This window comes from Cucumis melo, chromosome 7 (genome assembly GCF_025177605.1).
Source record: "Cucumis melo cultivar AY chromosome 7, USDA_Cmelo_AY_1.0, whole genome shotgun sequence".
NCBI lineage: Eukaryota > Viridiplantae > Streptophyta > Magnoliopsida > Cucurbitales > Cucurbitaceae > Cucumis > Cucumis melo.
This window is the reverse complement of record NC_066863.1, coordinates 2698242-2712941: the sequence shown is the minus strand read 5'-3', so window position 1 is coordinate 2712941 and position 14700 is coordinate 2698242. Positions and strand designations below refer to the sequence as shown.

General features: G+C 34.1%; 2 protein-coding genes across 3 annotated transcripts; one reads left to right on the top strand and one right to left on the bottom strand.

The window, feature by feature from the left end:
* Positions 1–5989: 5989 nt before the first annotated feature.
* Positions 5990–10876, top strand: LOC103493494 (ultraviolet-B receptor UVR8). Of its 2 annotated transcripts, XM_051087917.1 has the most exons (8): positions 5996–6158; positions 6834–7022; positions 7341–8030; positions 8471–8680; positions 9236–9346; positions 9628–9996; positions 10109–10216; positions 10376–10876. In XM_051087917.1, exons 3-8 carry the CDS (start codon positions 7692–7694, stop codon positions 10712–10714), a joined length of 1476 nt encoding a protein of 491 aa, XP_050943874.1. In that variant the 5' UTR covers positions 5996–6158; positions 6834–7022; positions 7341–7691; the 3' UTR covers positions 10715–10876. The 2 variants fall into 2 exon arrangements, with proteins under 2 accessions (XP_008452473.2, XP_050943874.1); XM_008454251.3 differs by lacking the exon at positions 6834–7022 and having other exon boundaries at positions 5990–6158.
* A 1323-nt stretch (positions 10877–12199) lies between these two features.
* LOC103493495 (CBS domain-containing protein CBSX5) lies at positions 12200–14228 on the bottom strand. The gene is made up of 2 exons (XM_008454252.3): positions 13697–14228; positions 12200–13292 (listed from the first exon to the last, which is right to left on the bottom strand). Exons 1-2 carry the CDS (start codon positions 14062–14064, stop codon positions 12455–12457), a joined length of 1206 nt encoding a protein of 401 aa, XP_008452474.2. The 5' UTR covers positions 14065–14228; the 3' UTR covers positions 12200–12454.
* Positions 14229–14700: the final 472 nt, after the last annotated feature.

Below are 14700 nucleotides of genomic sequence, written 5' to 3'. Positions count from 1 at the left end.
GAAACAAAGTTATGAAAATTGGCAAATAAGGAGAACTTTAGTTTAAAGTTGGAGATTTGACTTTAACATTTGGATTGAAGAGACCAAACCATGCTTTGGATTATAACGTAAAAACTTGGTTGAAGAGTTCATAGAATAGACAAATTGGTTGAAGAGTTTATAAAATAGACAAATTAAGGAATACAGAAAATAAGAGATTTTGGTTTGAAGTGTGAGATTGGACTATACTATTTGATTGAAGACACTTAGGATTTTTTTGGGAGAAAAGTGTAGATAATTGGAAGTGAAAAAAATGGACAAATAAGGAGAGCTTTGGTTGAAGGTTGGAGATTGGACTTCAACATTTGTATAGAAGGAGCCTAGTCTTTCTTTGGAATATAAACTAAAAACTTTGTTGAAGAGTTCATAAAATAGACAATTTAATAGATGAGATAAAAAAGATGATAGTTTGAAATTTGAGATTGTACTACAATTTTTTGATCGAAGATATTTGAGATTGGACTTCAACATTTGTATTAGAGAGGCCTAACCATTCTTAGGATTATAAGGTAAAAATTTCGTTGGAAGCTTCGCAGAATGGACAAATTAAGGGATGATTACACAAAATAATAGAATTTTGATTCGAAGTTTTAGATTGGACTACAACCTCTTGATTAAAGACACCTGAAAATTAGTAGTTGTTCATTGACATCTCTTTTACTGAGATGTAAAGAACCTCTTTCCATTTTCTCTTCTCTGTTTTTATATCTTAACCCTCCCTAATTTGTTTTGTTCATTTTTTCTAATTTTTATTTTTGTTGATATGTAATTTTCCGTATTATAACCTCTTCTGAGTTGTGAGTTATGAACATGGGTATCTGAATATGGACTAATGAAAAAACAATTAATTGTTTAGGTTGTATCTTAAGTTTACTTGCATTGATTTTTCTTACCATATTTCTTTCTTTAAGTTAAATTGTTTTATATATTTTTCTTATTCAATTGTTTAGTGATATCGATGAAACATTCAATTTGTGTGGTGTTTTAACTTGTTCTTTGGGATGAACATTGTTGATTGATATTGAATTTCATCTGTTTAATGCCTTTGGAAAAGTGGAGATTTTGCTATTATATGATTAAAAATAATGTGATAGTTTTCTAAATGTCAAGAAAATCCTTATTTAAGGATTGTACATTCACATACAAAGACTAGAATATAATGGTTATTTAATTGTTACTAATATATTATGAAGCGCATTAGTTTCCAAAGATTTGGTTTAACTATGTTCTGATTGTTCTATGATGTTAGCATCATAAATATTCTGCATACATGCTCCTATAGCTAAGATTACTGATCTTTAAAATAAACTCTTTCGGATTTAGTTGTATGTATTAGATGAAGTGAAAGTTGTTGACATATTGGTGTGAGTTTTATCTTGCATGCTTATTCTTATCTACTTTTAGCCATGACTGCAACCATGATTTGGGTCTTATGGTGAGCTATTTTTCAGAAGATGGGAGTGATGTGAAACATGATATAATTTTTGTTGGTTTTTAAATCTATTTGTAGAGCATTAAACATCCTAAAAATTTAGTGTTGTATTAAAATCATGTAAAACAAAATCATCATTTCTCAATTCACGTGTGTCATTCCGTGCAATATTCTCTAGATCGTTCCAATTTCATGAGATGTCCCCAAAGGGATAAAACAAAATCTTTCATTTAATAGTATGTTCAATTGTGCTGTCAAATGTTTATTCTAGTTTCTCTTCTAACCAAGTTATTTGACTACCTATTGATTCCTATGTTATTTGGTGATGGTATCTAATTCAACATTGTTCAATATTTCAAAAAATAGTCTGTCATTGATACGATGCTATTATTTTAAGGCTTTCTGTGAGCTGTTAACCTAATGAAAACTAAAGGTAATTCTGATAATTTAATTGTTAGTGGCAGAGGCAGAATACTACAGTGAATATATCTTTGCTTATGAGTATTTACTATTTATCAGTATGTGGAATTATGGGGGGTGTTTTGTTAGATTGCACAAACATTTTGGTAGCTTATGTCAAAGTAATTGTGCAAACATTGAGAGCATGGAATAAAAGATGTATCATAGAACTTAGATGAAATGCAGATATTTGATATCAGACTTGATGTTGCCGTCAGAAGCAAAGAAATAAAACCAAGCAGCATTAACTCTGCAAAGGCAAACAAGGGGAGTTTAATGAGCAAAATAAGCTATTCTTGTCTGAGGTGATTGAGCATATAACATAGGCTAGTTACCTTCTTTCATTTTCTCCACTGCCTCGAATAAGGGTTTTCTATGAGTTTTTCCCAAAGCCACCGAGAAAAAGTAACAAACACATGTAACAATTAGAACAGAATTTGCAGTAGCTGTAGCACGACGCAATGTTTCAGGGATATGATGTATGAGTCTCTAAAGTACTTAGCCAGAATATGTATCTTTAAAGAATCTCGTGAGTACAAACCTGAGACTAAAAGTTTCAGAAGTATACTACTTTTGACCAAATGACATGCCAGATAGTTTGTGTAAAGCATAAGAAGCAGTGAGAAATATACTTCAGCCTAGCCTATGAATGGAGTGTTCTACAACCAATGAAACCGCGACGAAAATGGTTAACACGGAAGCAACAGACCAAGTAGGCGTCAGAGCCAGAAATCTCCCCACTGGGAGGCATTTTCAGCCATTTCCAACAAATCTCAATGTTTCTAGTCATGCACCAGTATGAGTAGACTTTGCCAAATTTACAGTGAGAGAAAGAAAATAGAAGAGAGAAGAAAAAACTTAGTTCCCAAGATAAGGACATATTCATGTTAGTTGACATTTAAGATTTAATAAGACCTCGTGGAAGAGACGAGCACCAATTTAATTTTTCAGGCTTCTCCAACCAATATCAGAACAGATCAAATTTTCCACCTAAACAAATGTAATGTAACCAACTGGACCCAGAAGGAACTCCAACAAATCTTTTTTTTTTTTCCTTTTAAAAGAAAAAAAAGGTAAACTTCCAGTTTGACAAATTTCCTAAGATACCCTTGATATCTCACGGACATCCCCAATAAAAATCCAGAAACTGACTCTGAAAATCCCCATTCAGCTGCTTTCTACTTCACCTCCAAAAGCAGATGCAAAAGAGACAAATCCAACTCGAAGTGACAGCAGATTCCAAAAAAAAACGATATATATAAAGGGTTTGGAAAAAAGCCTCGGACTAAGGTTTGTTATTAATATAAATGACAACCCCATGTGAACAAACTTCTTGGGGCTGACAAAGACGCAACTTCATTAGTATTATTAACCCCCCAACGGAAAATGATTCAAGGCGTCGTAATCAAGAATAAACCAGTGAAATATATGAAGAAAAATAACCAAATAGGAAAGACCCAGATGCCATAAATGCAAGAAAGGCACACAGAAGGCAGGAGAGATGCCATGAATGTGATTATGATTGGCTTTGACAAATGACAGTCCTTTCTTCTCGGTTTTCATTTTCTCATGACTCCGTAGATTGAGGAACCAGTAAAATATAAAAAAAAAAAAACCCTTTTCGTGATTTAGGTATGTGAAAAAGATTAAATAGAGAAGAGGAGAGGAAACTGTTCAACATGTTTGTGTTTCCAACAATTAAGGGAAAATGAATGCGATGGGAATTGATGGCTTTGAGGGCCGACAATTCTTGCTTCCTCGTTGCTGCAATCATAGATGATCACTGGTTATTGAATCTTCGTAAAATTTTATAATTTTTTTTTTTTCTATCAAGGATTGAATATCTTAACTAATTGAATCAACATACATACGTGCTTTATAAACACGACAATTGATTAATATTATATAGTTAGCTTATATAACACGTAAGACGTAAAGAAATAACTAAGTAAAACTTTTTTTTTATTCTATTTGAATTGTTGGCAATTTGATGTTCCCAATCACTATGGTGATACAAAATTTCATGCCTTAGTTAAGAAATCAAAAGCCCAAATTCCATTGTTGGACTGTTAGAACATTCTCATTTTTTTGGATCTTGAGCTAAAAGTGATTTTGAACTCTTCAAACATGCTTAGCCACTAAGGAATATGACAGACTTTGGTTTGAAAAACTCATATTTCTTTTACTTTAGACATGAAAATGAACAATGATAGCTAAAAGTATTTATTGATTGAAAAAGTCAAATTAGGAAGGGAGAATCAATTTGAAATTAATGCATTAAATATACTATATTTTAATAATTCAAAATTATTATTGATTATATAAAATTATAAAATTTATTATACGGAAAGAATTTTGAATTTTGAAGTCAGTGATTCTAACCCTTTCAGAATCATATCTAAGCCTGTCGATGATCCATTTTCTTTTCGTAAACTCATTTTTCTCAAATCTCTTCTTCCATTTTCTTCTAGTAAATCCATTTTAACACCGTCTTACCTTTTTCTTCAGGTCTGCAAAGTATGAAACTGCTTGGTGGACTAAGGAGAGAACGTTGATCTCGTTTCTTCCTCTTGCTTCTCACCCATCATTTTGATTTTTTTCCCTTATCATTTATTCTTTACGCTCCTCCTTAGATTCTTTCTCCCACTTCTTTAGTCTCATTCTCTCTTCTTGATCTCACTTAGATATGGAGAAGAACGTCAAAGAAGAACATAAATGTCAATTAACTATTTTAAATAAAATTGCAAACCATGAGCATGAATCGAGAAATTAAGGGCTCGTTTGGTAACTTTCTTTATTTCTTGTTCCTTGTTTCTTTTTTTAGAACAAAAAAACAAAAATGTGTTTGATCATGTTTCTTGAAGAAAAAAAAATAATAAATGTTTCTTGTTTACTGATTGTCTTCGAGATTTATTTTTTTTATTTTATTCACATCTAATTTAATTAGACATTTAATATATGTCATCTATTAAACATAAAAAAATAAAATTATCAAAAGTTTATTCATTTAAAACAAAGAAGTATCAACGCACAAATAAAAATAATAACATAAACATAAAATTGTATCTATCCTTCAAATTTTGTTAAATTTGATTGACAATATCATCTCTTACTCGACCATTTTCTTAGATGATGTAGACCCACTTCTTAATCCATCAATTTCAATAACCTCATCGATATTTTGTGACATGTAGAATATAATATTAATTTTAATGTAAGTTATCATGTCTTCAATATTCATAATTAAAAAAACAAAACAAAATTTAACCTTTAACTCTGCTACCTATGCTTTAGAGACAAACCCACAAAGAGAAATGACAAAAGTTATGAATGCGGGGAAGAGAAAGAGTAGGCGAAAACTATACATCTGCGAAAAGGAATGGTTCGGGTTGTAGAAGAAGACGATGAGAGGAAGAGGAAGATGATGATTATTTGGGAAAGACTATGGAGATAAGAGAAAAAGGAAACCAATAAAAATGATTGAAAAATAGAACGGAAGAAACCATTTTTTTTCCCAATAATTACTTATAAAATGGAAAGTTTCTGCTTTTTTAGAACGATAAATAAGTAACGTTATCGAACACCTTCCTTTTCATAAAAAATGAAAACAGAAACAGGAAATAGGTTACCAAAAAAGCCCTAAAGAAGTATAATCGGTAGAAGTTGCTACGTCGGGTATCTTAGTCAAAGACAGAAACAAAACAAACAAGAAAAAAACGACCAAAAAACAAGAGAAGAGGAAGAAATGACATAACCAAAAGACAAAAAAAAAAAAAAAAAAAAACATTTGCTTTCAAAATCTACTGTTAAAGTTCATTTGGTCTCCCGTCTCACTCCTTTCACAACATTTCTCCTAATTTTAGTTCTTATTAAAAATAATGGATAAAATGTTACATCATTATAATTTTTTACATATAAATGATTTTATTAAATTAATGTCAAAGATTTGAAAAAAGAAAACAAAACAAAAAACATTGATGCAAAATTTAAGTATTAAAAAAAGTAAAACTTTGGACTTTGGAAAAGTAATATAAATATAAATATGTATTTATTAACGAAAGAGGAAAGGGAGAAACTTGGGAGCATATTCTGTCTTAAAATTGAAGCTTTTTGTGTTTGTGTGCATATTGAAGGGGCATTCCATTTCCTACTCTCTCCAGAAATCGAGGAGGATTTTGCACTTTCTTCTAAAAGTCAGAGCTCAACCATCTCAATTCTCAATCCGCAGGTTTCATTCCTTTCCTTTCTTCCAATTCATTCTGTATACACTCAGTCAGCAGATAGTTTTCTTCATTTTAATTGTTGTTTACAGTGATTTGCCTAAAACAAGATCTGAATTGTTACGAAATCGATTATAATCCATAATGTCTAGCTGAAATCTCGAAGGATCTTGTTTGAAATGCTGTATATTAACTATTGACTGATTATCTGGGGTGGACTCTAGTAGTTTATTTCTCGGAGAGAAGGCAAAATTTTGTGTATGGAAGTAGGAAAATTGGGTATTTTTTTCAGGAATTATGATTAAACTCTTAAAGGGTTTTCAATTTGACATTTGGGTTTGCTGAAATCTGAATTTGTTGCGTTTTTAGCAATTTTTCTGAACGCACGAGCTTCTTTTATGGAACGAAGAATTTTGACCTAAAACAATGGTTTTCTGCGAATTACTCTTTATTTTATCAGACACATCGTCTGAATCCTTTGATTTTTGTTTTGAAATGATCTTCCTTGAAACGGAGAAAACAGAGTATGTTATTTGGAGAGAGAAAGAACTTTAAGGAAAGTTCTGTGTTCATCTGCCTCTCCCTTTCGCTTAGTTAAAGTCCAATTTCGTCCCCAATACACTTCCCCTCTCATTCCTGTTCCTTTTGTCATTGAAGGTAATTGAATCTTAGCTTTTCTGCAGAAAAGCGAGACCGGCACTTATAAGCTTTGTAATCATCACTCTGGCCTGCTCTCTCTGTCTCTTTCTGTTGTCGAGAAACCAAAGTTGTCGCTTATTAACATTCCCACTCTTCCTCCTTTTCATTTGTCATTGACGTGTTTAATTTGAAGTTTTCTGCAGAAAAGTCAGTGACCGGCACTAAAAAGCCTTGTAATAATCTCTCCTGTCTCTGATTCCAGTATTAATCTCAATTTATTGCATGCTTGGTCCTGTTCTAGACATTGCAATCATAAAGTCTCTTTCTTCTCTCATCAACATCATCGTTCATTTTCAAATTCATTGCTTTTCCTTTCATTAGCAGCATTGGTTACCAGAAGTAATTAATTATGGTTATCTCAACTACTTTTAAGCATGAACCACCTTTGGCTATTGGGTCAACTTGAAATTTGTTACTGCTGTTTTGTCATTATCTTTGAGGTAGTTTCCAGCATTCTGATTTTTTTCTACTGGCTTTTTTGATTTTTGCAGGAAAGAAAATTGTATTTCTTCAAATTTGGGATAACTTGTGCGGGTGTCATTTGTCCCAACTGATGATTTGTTTCCAATCACTGTACTCATTAAGGCTGAAATTCTTTTCAAGAACGCCTTTTTTGTACTCTATTTCCCATATTTTCCTTCCTTCTGATGTGTTCTTTATATGTTGCTTTAACTGCTTGAGATTTCGCCTAAAAATTTGACAACCCTTTGCGTGTTGGCCATAATTGGTTACATCTGTCAGCATCTGTGTAATTAGCTGGGAATCAGTTTTAACTGTATTTCAGGGGGATTTTTAGTTGAGATTTCATTCAAGCTTGGAAACCCATAGATTTGGCTGAAAACATGGCTAAATGGCTTCATTCAACTACATTTGTGGATTTGCCTTCACATTTGATCTTAGAAGTTCTAATGTCTGGTCGGTTGAACGCTCGTGATCTTGTTTGCTTGGAGTTGACTTGCAAGTTGTTTGGAGGGAGTCATGAGCTGTACCCTCTCAAGTTTCGGTCATTAGTTGATTTTGCAGCATTTCAATTATGTATATCACACAGCATTTATTCTGGAATGGGAGAGGATTCCCGAAAACAACTCTTTGATCGCTGTCAAGGGAAGTGGAAACGGGTTTTTCGGTTCTTGCAACTGGTGGATAAATCTTCCAACATAGTTGAGACCTCAGAAGGCAATGTATTATTTCTTCTAGAATTATTTTGCGTTTCAATCAAAATCATAAAACATTAAATATTGCAAAGGCTTTTCCCCCTGAATTAAAATGTTCTAGTTGTCATATTTGTCCATTTTTATTTTACAAATGGAGAATTTGATTGATAAGACATTACTAAGTAGTACAATTAGAGTTCACATTGTTGTATTGAATGAGTATACTAACCCAAAATATTTTTTATAGTCAGAGGCAATGATCGTCTTTTCAACTTTTAAGATGTGTAAAAACTGATCTGTCATGTCGGAGTATTTTTGTTGTAGCCGACTTTACTGGAATAGGATCCATTCTATAGATTGTACATTTGTGTCAATGAGTTTTAAGATTACATTTGCTGGAGATTCTTTTTTAAACATATGATTTGTGAAAGATAATTTGAAGTTATTTCCTATTTATTTTATACCAGATGCAGATTGCAACTGGAAGATATCATACGCTACTTATCAGCAATGGATCAGTATACTCTTGTGGTTCCAGCTTATGTGGTGTTCTTGGTCATGGCTCTGAGACTACGCAATGTGTAACATTTACCCGAATTAATTTTCCACCTTCTATATATGTTGAACAAGTTTCGGCTTCTCACAATCATGCTGCATTTGTCACACAGTCCGGACAGGTCAACAATTCAATCTTGTTGGATTGGATCTATGTTATAACTGTTACCTGTTTGATCTGCTATATACTGTTTTCATGCCTGTTTGATACATATTTTGTGCTTCCCCTCTCCATATAAGGATGTTTTTTTAGTATCTTTCTAATCCCATATAAAATGTACATTTTTAACTGTTGGTATTGCTCTACTTATTTGATCGGTGAGTATAAGAAAAGTTGATGTCTATGAGTTCCTGTATTATAGAATTTTGATAGTCTTATTGCTAATTTGAATTATTAGAAGTACCATGTTGGAAATTGGAGACTCTTATCTTCCATTCTCAAACCTTAAATAGCTGTAACGAATCTTTAAACTTCATAGTGTTTAGATTGATGCCTTACTAGTGCGTGAAAGGATTCAAAGGAACAGGTGTTGGCAGGTCGTTGTTAACTAGATTTTTTTTGCAGTAGTTGTTTCATGTATCTCGTTGACACTGTACTACATGCTTTTATGGATGTCACTCTCAATTACTGTCTTTGAATTTTTGGTAATCTTAATATGGCTTGTCTTCACCAATAGGTTTTCACCTGCGGGGATAATTCATCATTTTGTTGTGGCCATAGAGATACAAGCTGTCGAATCTTTAGACCTAGACTTGTTGAAGCATTAAATGGAATTCCTTGCAAGCAGGTAAATATGCTTTTAATCTTTGTTTAATTTGTCAAATATATTTTCCTTCCGTGAATTGTTTGAATTCAGGCTGAGGATAGAACTAAATGTAGTTAACCACTTGACAACAACGTGCCTTAATGTACATGTACTCTTTTTTGGAGTGGATTCACATATCTCATTGATGCAATGAAGCATTACAAAAGAAGGGAACTAAAGCCGTAGATACCTCCATAAACATGCATTCATGCTTGGTTGTAACGATAAATTACTTGGTAATTGTGGTATTAAATTTTCTTCAGGTATCTGTGGGGCATAACTTTTCAGTGTTTTTAACAAGACAAGGCCACGTCTATACATGTGGAACAAACACATATGGTCAGCTTGGCCACGGCAATACTCTAGAGGGACCTACTCCAAAGATTGTTCAAGGGCTTGTAGAAATTGGATCTGTAATTCAGATTGCAGCTGGTCCAAGCTACGTATTGGCCGTAGTTAATGATGGGAGAGTTTACTCTTTTGGGTCAGGATCTAACTTTTGCCTTGGCCATGGAGAGCAGCACAATGAGTTCCAGCCTCGTGTCCTACAGACATTTCGATTGAAGAATATTCATGTTGTTTCAGTATCTGCTGGTGACGAGCATGCTGTTGCATTAGATTCCAATGGACTTGTTAGTTCCTGCAACTTTGAACATATTAACCATATTAACATCCTATGTTTTAGTTTAGGCGAATCATTGTAAGAACAGTTATGACATCGATTTTGTTGATTTCTCATTACAGGTATACACTTGGGGAAAGGGCTACTGTGGTGCTCTGGGCCATGGAGATGAGATTGATAAGACTTTTCCTCAACCTCTGAACAGCCTTAAGAACCACCTTGCAGTGCAGGTTTGGATCATCACTAAACCAAAACTGTTGATGCATAGCTCATAGCACAAAGCTTTAAATATTAGATGTTAAATATTAGATGTTCCATATCTTACATAAACTGTGTTAGGATATAGGATCGTGTTATTAAGGGCTCGTCTGATAATGTTAGTGTTTCAGGTATGTGCAAGAAAGAGGAAAACTTTTGTGCTGGTGGACACTGGTATTGTTCACGGTTTCGGGTGGATGGGGTTTGGTAGCCTTGGATTTCCAGACAGAGGAGTATCTGACAAAGTTTTGAGACCTCGAAGCCTCGACAGCTTAAGAGTTCACCGTGTTTCTCAAATCAGCACCGGGCTGTACCACACTGTCGTGGTTACCGAGAAAGGAAAAATATTCGGCTTCGGAGACAATGAACGCGCACAACTGGGACATGAATCTCTGAGAGGATGCCTTGAACCCACAGAAATCTTTATCCATGATTTGGATGATGAGAATATTGTTTCAGAATCTGGGTAGTTAGCCTAGAAGTTATCTTCACTTTAGATATTTGTAATTTTATGTTTGATATTAACATTTCCAATCACTATTGTCAACTTATTCATCATCCAGTTGATTTGTAGTATTTTCTCTGTGTGAGACTAAAAATATTCTAATTTATCTCAGTTTTACGGTTCTTTATGACCAAAGTTATTTGTTCTGATAAGAAATAAAATTTTAAAATAGGTAAGTTCCTAATCAATAAGGTAGAGTTAAAAGCGGACAATTTCAGAAAATAGTAGAGGGTTGAGATTCTTATTTATCGTCTTGGTCGTTCCATTATGTAGGACAAAAACTAGTTCCATCTAAATTTTGCATGAAACATTGAGATAAAATTAAGATGTTTAAGGGTGCGTTTGGGGGAGGGAAAGAGTTATGGGGGAAAAGGATTATAATAATCCTAGGATTATGATAATCCTAGTGTTATGATAATATGTGTTTGGGGGAAAGAATATAAAAGGTAGTATTATAATAGTATGTGTTTGGGGGAGAGATTATGATAATAGTGTTATAGTAATATGTGTTTGGGGGAAGGATTATGATTGTAGTAATTTAAAAAATAATAATAGAATTTAGATTGGGTTATTTAGGTAGGGTAACGTAGGGTTGTAAGAAAGTAAAAATAGGATAAGATAGGGTTATTTAGGGATTAGGATTATTTATCATATTCCTTGGGCCAAACACGGTTTGGCCCAATTTCCTAATCCTTTTCCCTCTAAAACCCCACCCCAAACACGCCCTAAAAGTTTCAAATAGTTGAAATCTTTGTTACATTTAAAATCATTCTAAAACATGTTTTTGGTATTTCAAAATTAATTGAGTTTAGATAAAAGATAAAAAGAGAAAACTGTAAAGAGATGACATAAAGTTGGATGTATAAGGGTTTCAACCGCACTTATACAAGTAAAGAAGATCTTAAATACAAAACCTAGGTCCAATGGTCCATTTTACACAAGGAAAAAAACCTAGACTAATTATCAAAAACTATTACATAATATTAAATACTGTAACATACCTAACATAAAATACAATAACATTATATAGTCTAACAAAAATCAATACCAATGATACAAAAATTGTTACAAGTACATTCTATTTTGATATTGCATTACACATTGGGGAATCATTTTGTGATCCGAAGGAAGATCCAAATCTGATATGCTTCAGTAGAGGTTGAGTAGAGAAGGAGAACGACAGATGAACAAAAGAACTTAATCTTGCCTCTTGGTACTTTATTGTCCAAATGACAAAAATTGACCAATATTCAAATGACACGTAACACATTCTATAATTGTTTTATCATTCATGAGCTGTCATCCCATCTCATGAAAATGGTTACCTTTTTATTTTCTATGATCCCACTTTCACAATACTCAAGGATTTGTTTGAATTAATTAATCATGGTAATTTCATCATTAGTTAAACCTTCAAAAAGAAGCATTATATTATAAAGGCAAAAAGTGCTATCACAGAAAACTCTCTATTATATCTGCATTCTCTTTTCTTAAGCTTTTAGAATACAAGGGCTGAAACATGTAGATCCCGAAAGTTTATAGACAAACAAAAGAAAACATCACAAACAATACGTAACTTATGGATTTTAGTGCCCCAAATATGTCTCAATTTGGTAACACAGGTTCCAACTATTGAGTGTTTTATTTTTTAGACAAGGGATGAGGGGGAGAGGTGCAAAATTTCTAAGCCAAATGGCCTGAAAATCTACTCACTAGTTTCTAGATGTTCTCTAAAAACTTTTAACATATCAAGGAATGTGACCATTCCAATCAAACTGCAGTCATCTTCAATAACCCAAACATAGTTTACTCTATGCGCGATTGCCTGGATCATAACAGCTACCAAGGAGCTTCTTGGATGACAAACTATGGCCTCAGCACGACGTGTAATTCGTGCCGAGTAACTTGATGATCTCCTACACCTTCTCGATCTCGGAGATGGCGAGAACTCCTCATCCGATGATGAGGAAGTGAAAGATGCAAACCCAATTGAGGATGGTGAGTTAGTAAATTCCTCCAACATTCCTTCCAACTTGCTGTCTTTCAACCTAGCTTTCACAAGCTTAACAAGATCTTCAGGAGGACCCCCACAGTCAATGTAGGCCATCAGGTCTCCGGATGACAAGGTCATTATGGCAGCTGCAACGGCCTTGTCGCAACCAGCAAGGGCAAAAGGTGAGATCTCACCGATCAGAATTCCATCACCATCGATGACTGCGACCGAGGTTTGGTTGGTGATGCTGCGGGAAATGGCTCCAATGGCAGAAGAGGCAGGGGAGTGGTAGTCTACTGATAAGGCATTGGTGCCAATGATGCCAAGACTGTCAAGGGAGAGGGCAGCAATGGGGGAAAAAAAGCCAATTGAGCTGAGGAGATATCTGATTATATCTTCCTGAGTCAACCAGCAAAATTCAAGGCCACCATGGATGGCATTTGGGGAGTTCTTGAGCTGTTTTCTTCTTGAATTGCTTCCTAGTTTAGTCTTGATTGGGACAACTAGATTTTGAGCACCTTGGAGAACCAAATCAATGGCTTCTAGCAAGCTGGAATAAGAATATGAACACACAAACTTCAATTAACTTCATCTTCAATTCAAGAACATCGCAGAACTCTTTTATTCTCTTTCTGAATTCAGTATCATATAAAGTTTCTGAAGAAAAGTACATGCTAAACTATTTGGGGAAACAATTTTCTCATGAATAGCAAGAAAAACAACAAACAAGCCAAACAGAGTTCGAAAGAAAAGTTAGGAACACTTATTTGAGATCAGTAACTGACAAAACTTTAGACACCCAACTGAAGAATCTCAATATCGAACAAAAACATCAACAGAAACGCAGCAGCTAACAATTTTCTCACGAAAACCAATCAATTAAAGTTACTGCTGAAACAATCCCTAAAGCAGAACAGAATAAAAAGAAAGTTTTCATCAAATTGATCGTTATACCTAGCAGAGGGCTCCAAATGCATCACGATTCCAGGAATTTGAGGCAAAATCTCAGAGACAGAAGTTTGCAATGCAGCCGAAGGGGACAACAAATTCTCCTCCTTACAGAGATAGCAAACCACATCCACCATACACAGCTTCCCAACACACCGGCAGCACTCAAAATCGCCACCGACAGCACCACCATCGACACCGCCGCTGCAACCGCTCTTCGGCAAATGACAATCCCAGACACTGACGAAGTAATCGTGGGAGAACTGGAGAGCGAGCAAGGCGTCGGCGAGGGTTGCGGACAAGGACAGCGGCCTCAGCGCAGGCTTGCCGAGACAGAGATCAGAAACGTCATGCGAAAACAAGCTCACTGCCATACAAAAGCTAAGAGAGAAGAGTTTGAGAAAACCCGAAACAGAAGTGAATATAGGAGAAGGGCGGAGAAAAAGAGGCGGGTGGTGACCGGCGAGGTTGGAAGATCGGAGAAGATGGAGAAGAAAAGTGGTGAAGTTATGGAATATTTATATTAAGAGAGTTAAAAGAAACTGAAAATGGTATTATGAGATGTACGGTACTCTAAAAGGGTACCCAAAATAAAACATAACTCGGCCCCACTCCCCTTTTCTTTTCTTTTCTTTTTAATATTTTTAATTTAAATTACTTTTTAATATTCAAGTTATTTTGATGATTGTCTGTGCAAACACAAACTCTTAGTTAGTTATTGAGATTATGTCTCCTTCTTGCCATTCAGCCGATTCACGATGTTTTACACAAACACATATTATTATAATCAAAACTAAAATAATATACATTCAAAACACAAACTATTTATAATAACTCAATTTTTATCCCAAACATTCTTTTATATTTTTTGTTTTCTCTTTTTCAATACTCTCATCAAAAAGAGAAATATTTAGGTATAAATCGTCTTCTTAAGAGATATACAAAAATAAATAGTAATGAAAATATAAATGATAGCAAATTTTTTACATTTAATTTTGAGGATAATGAAA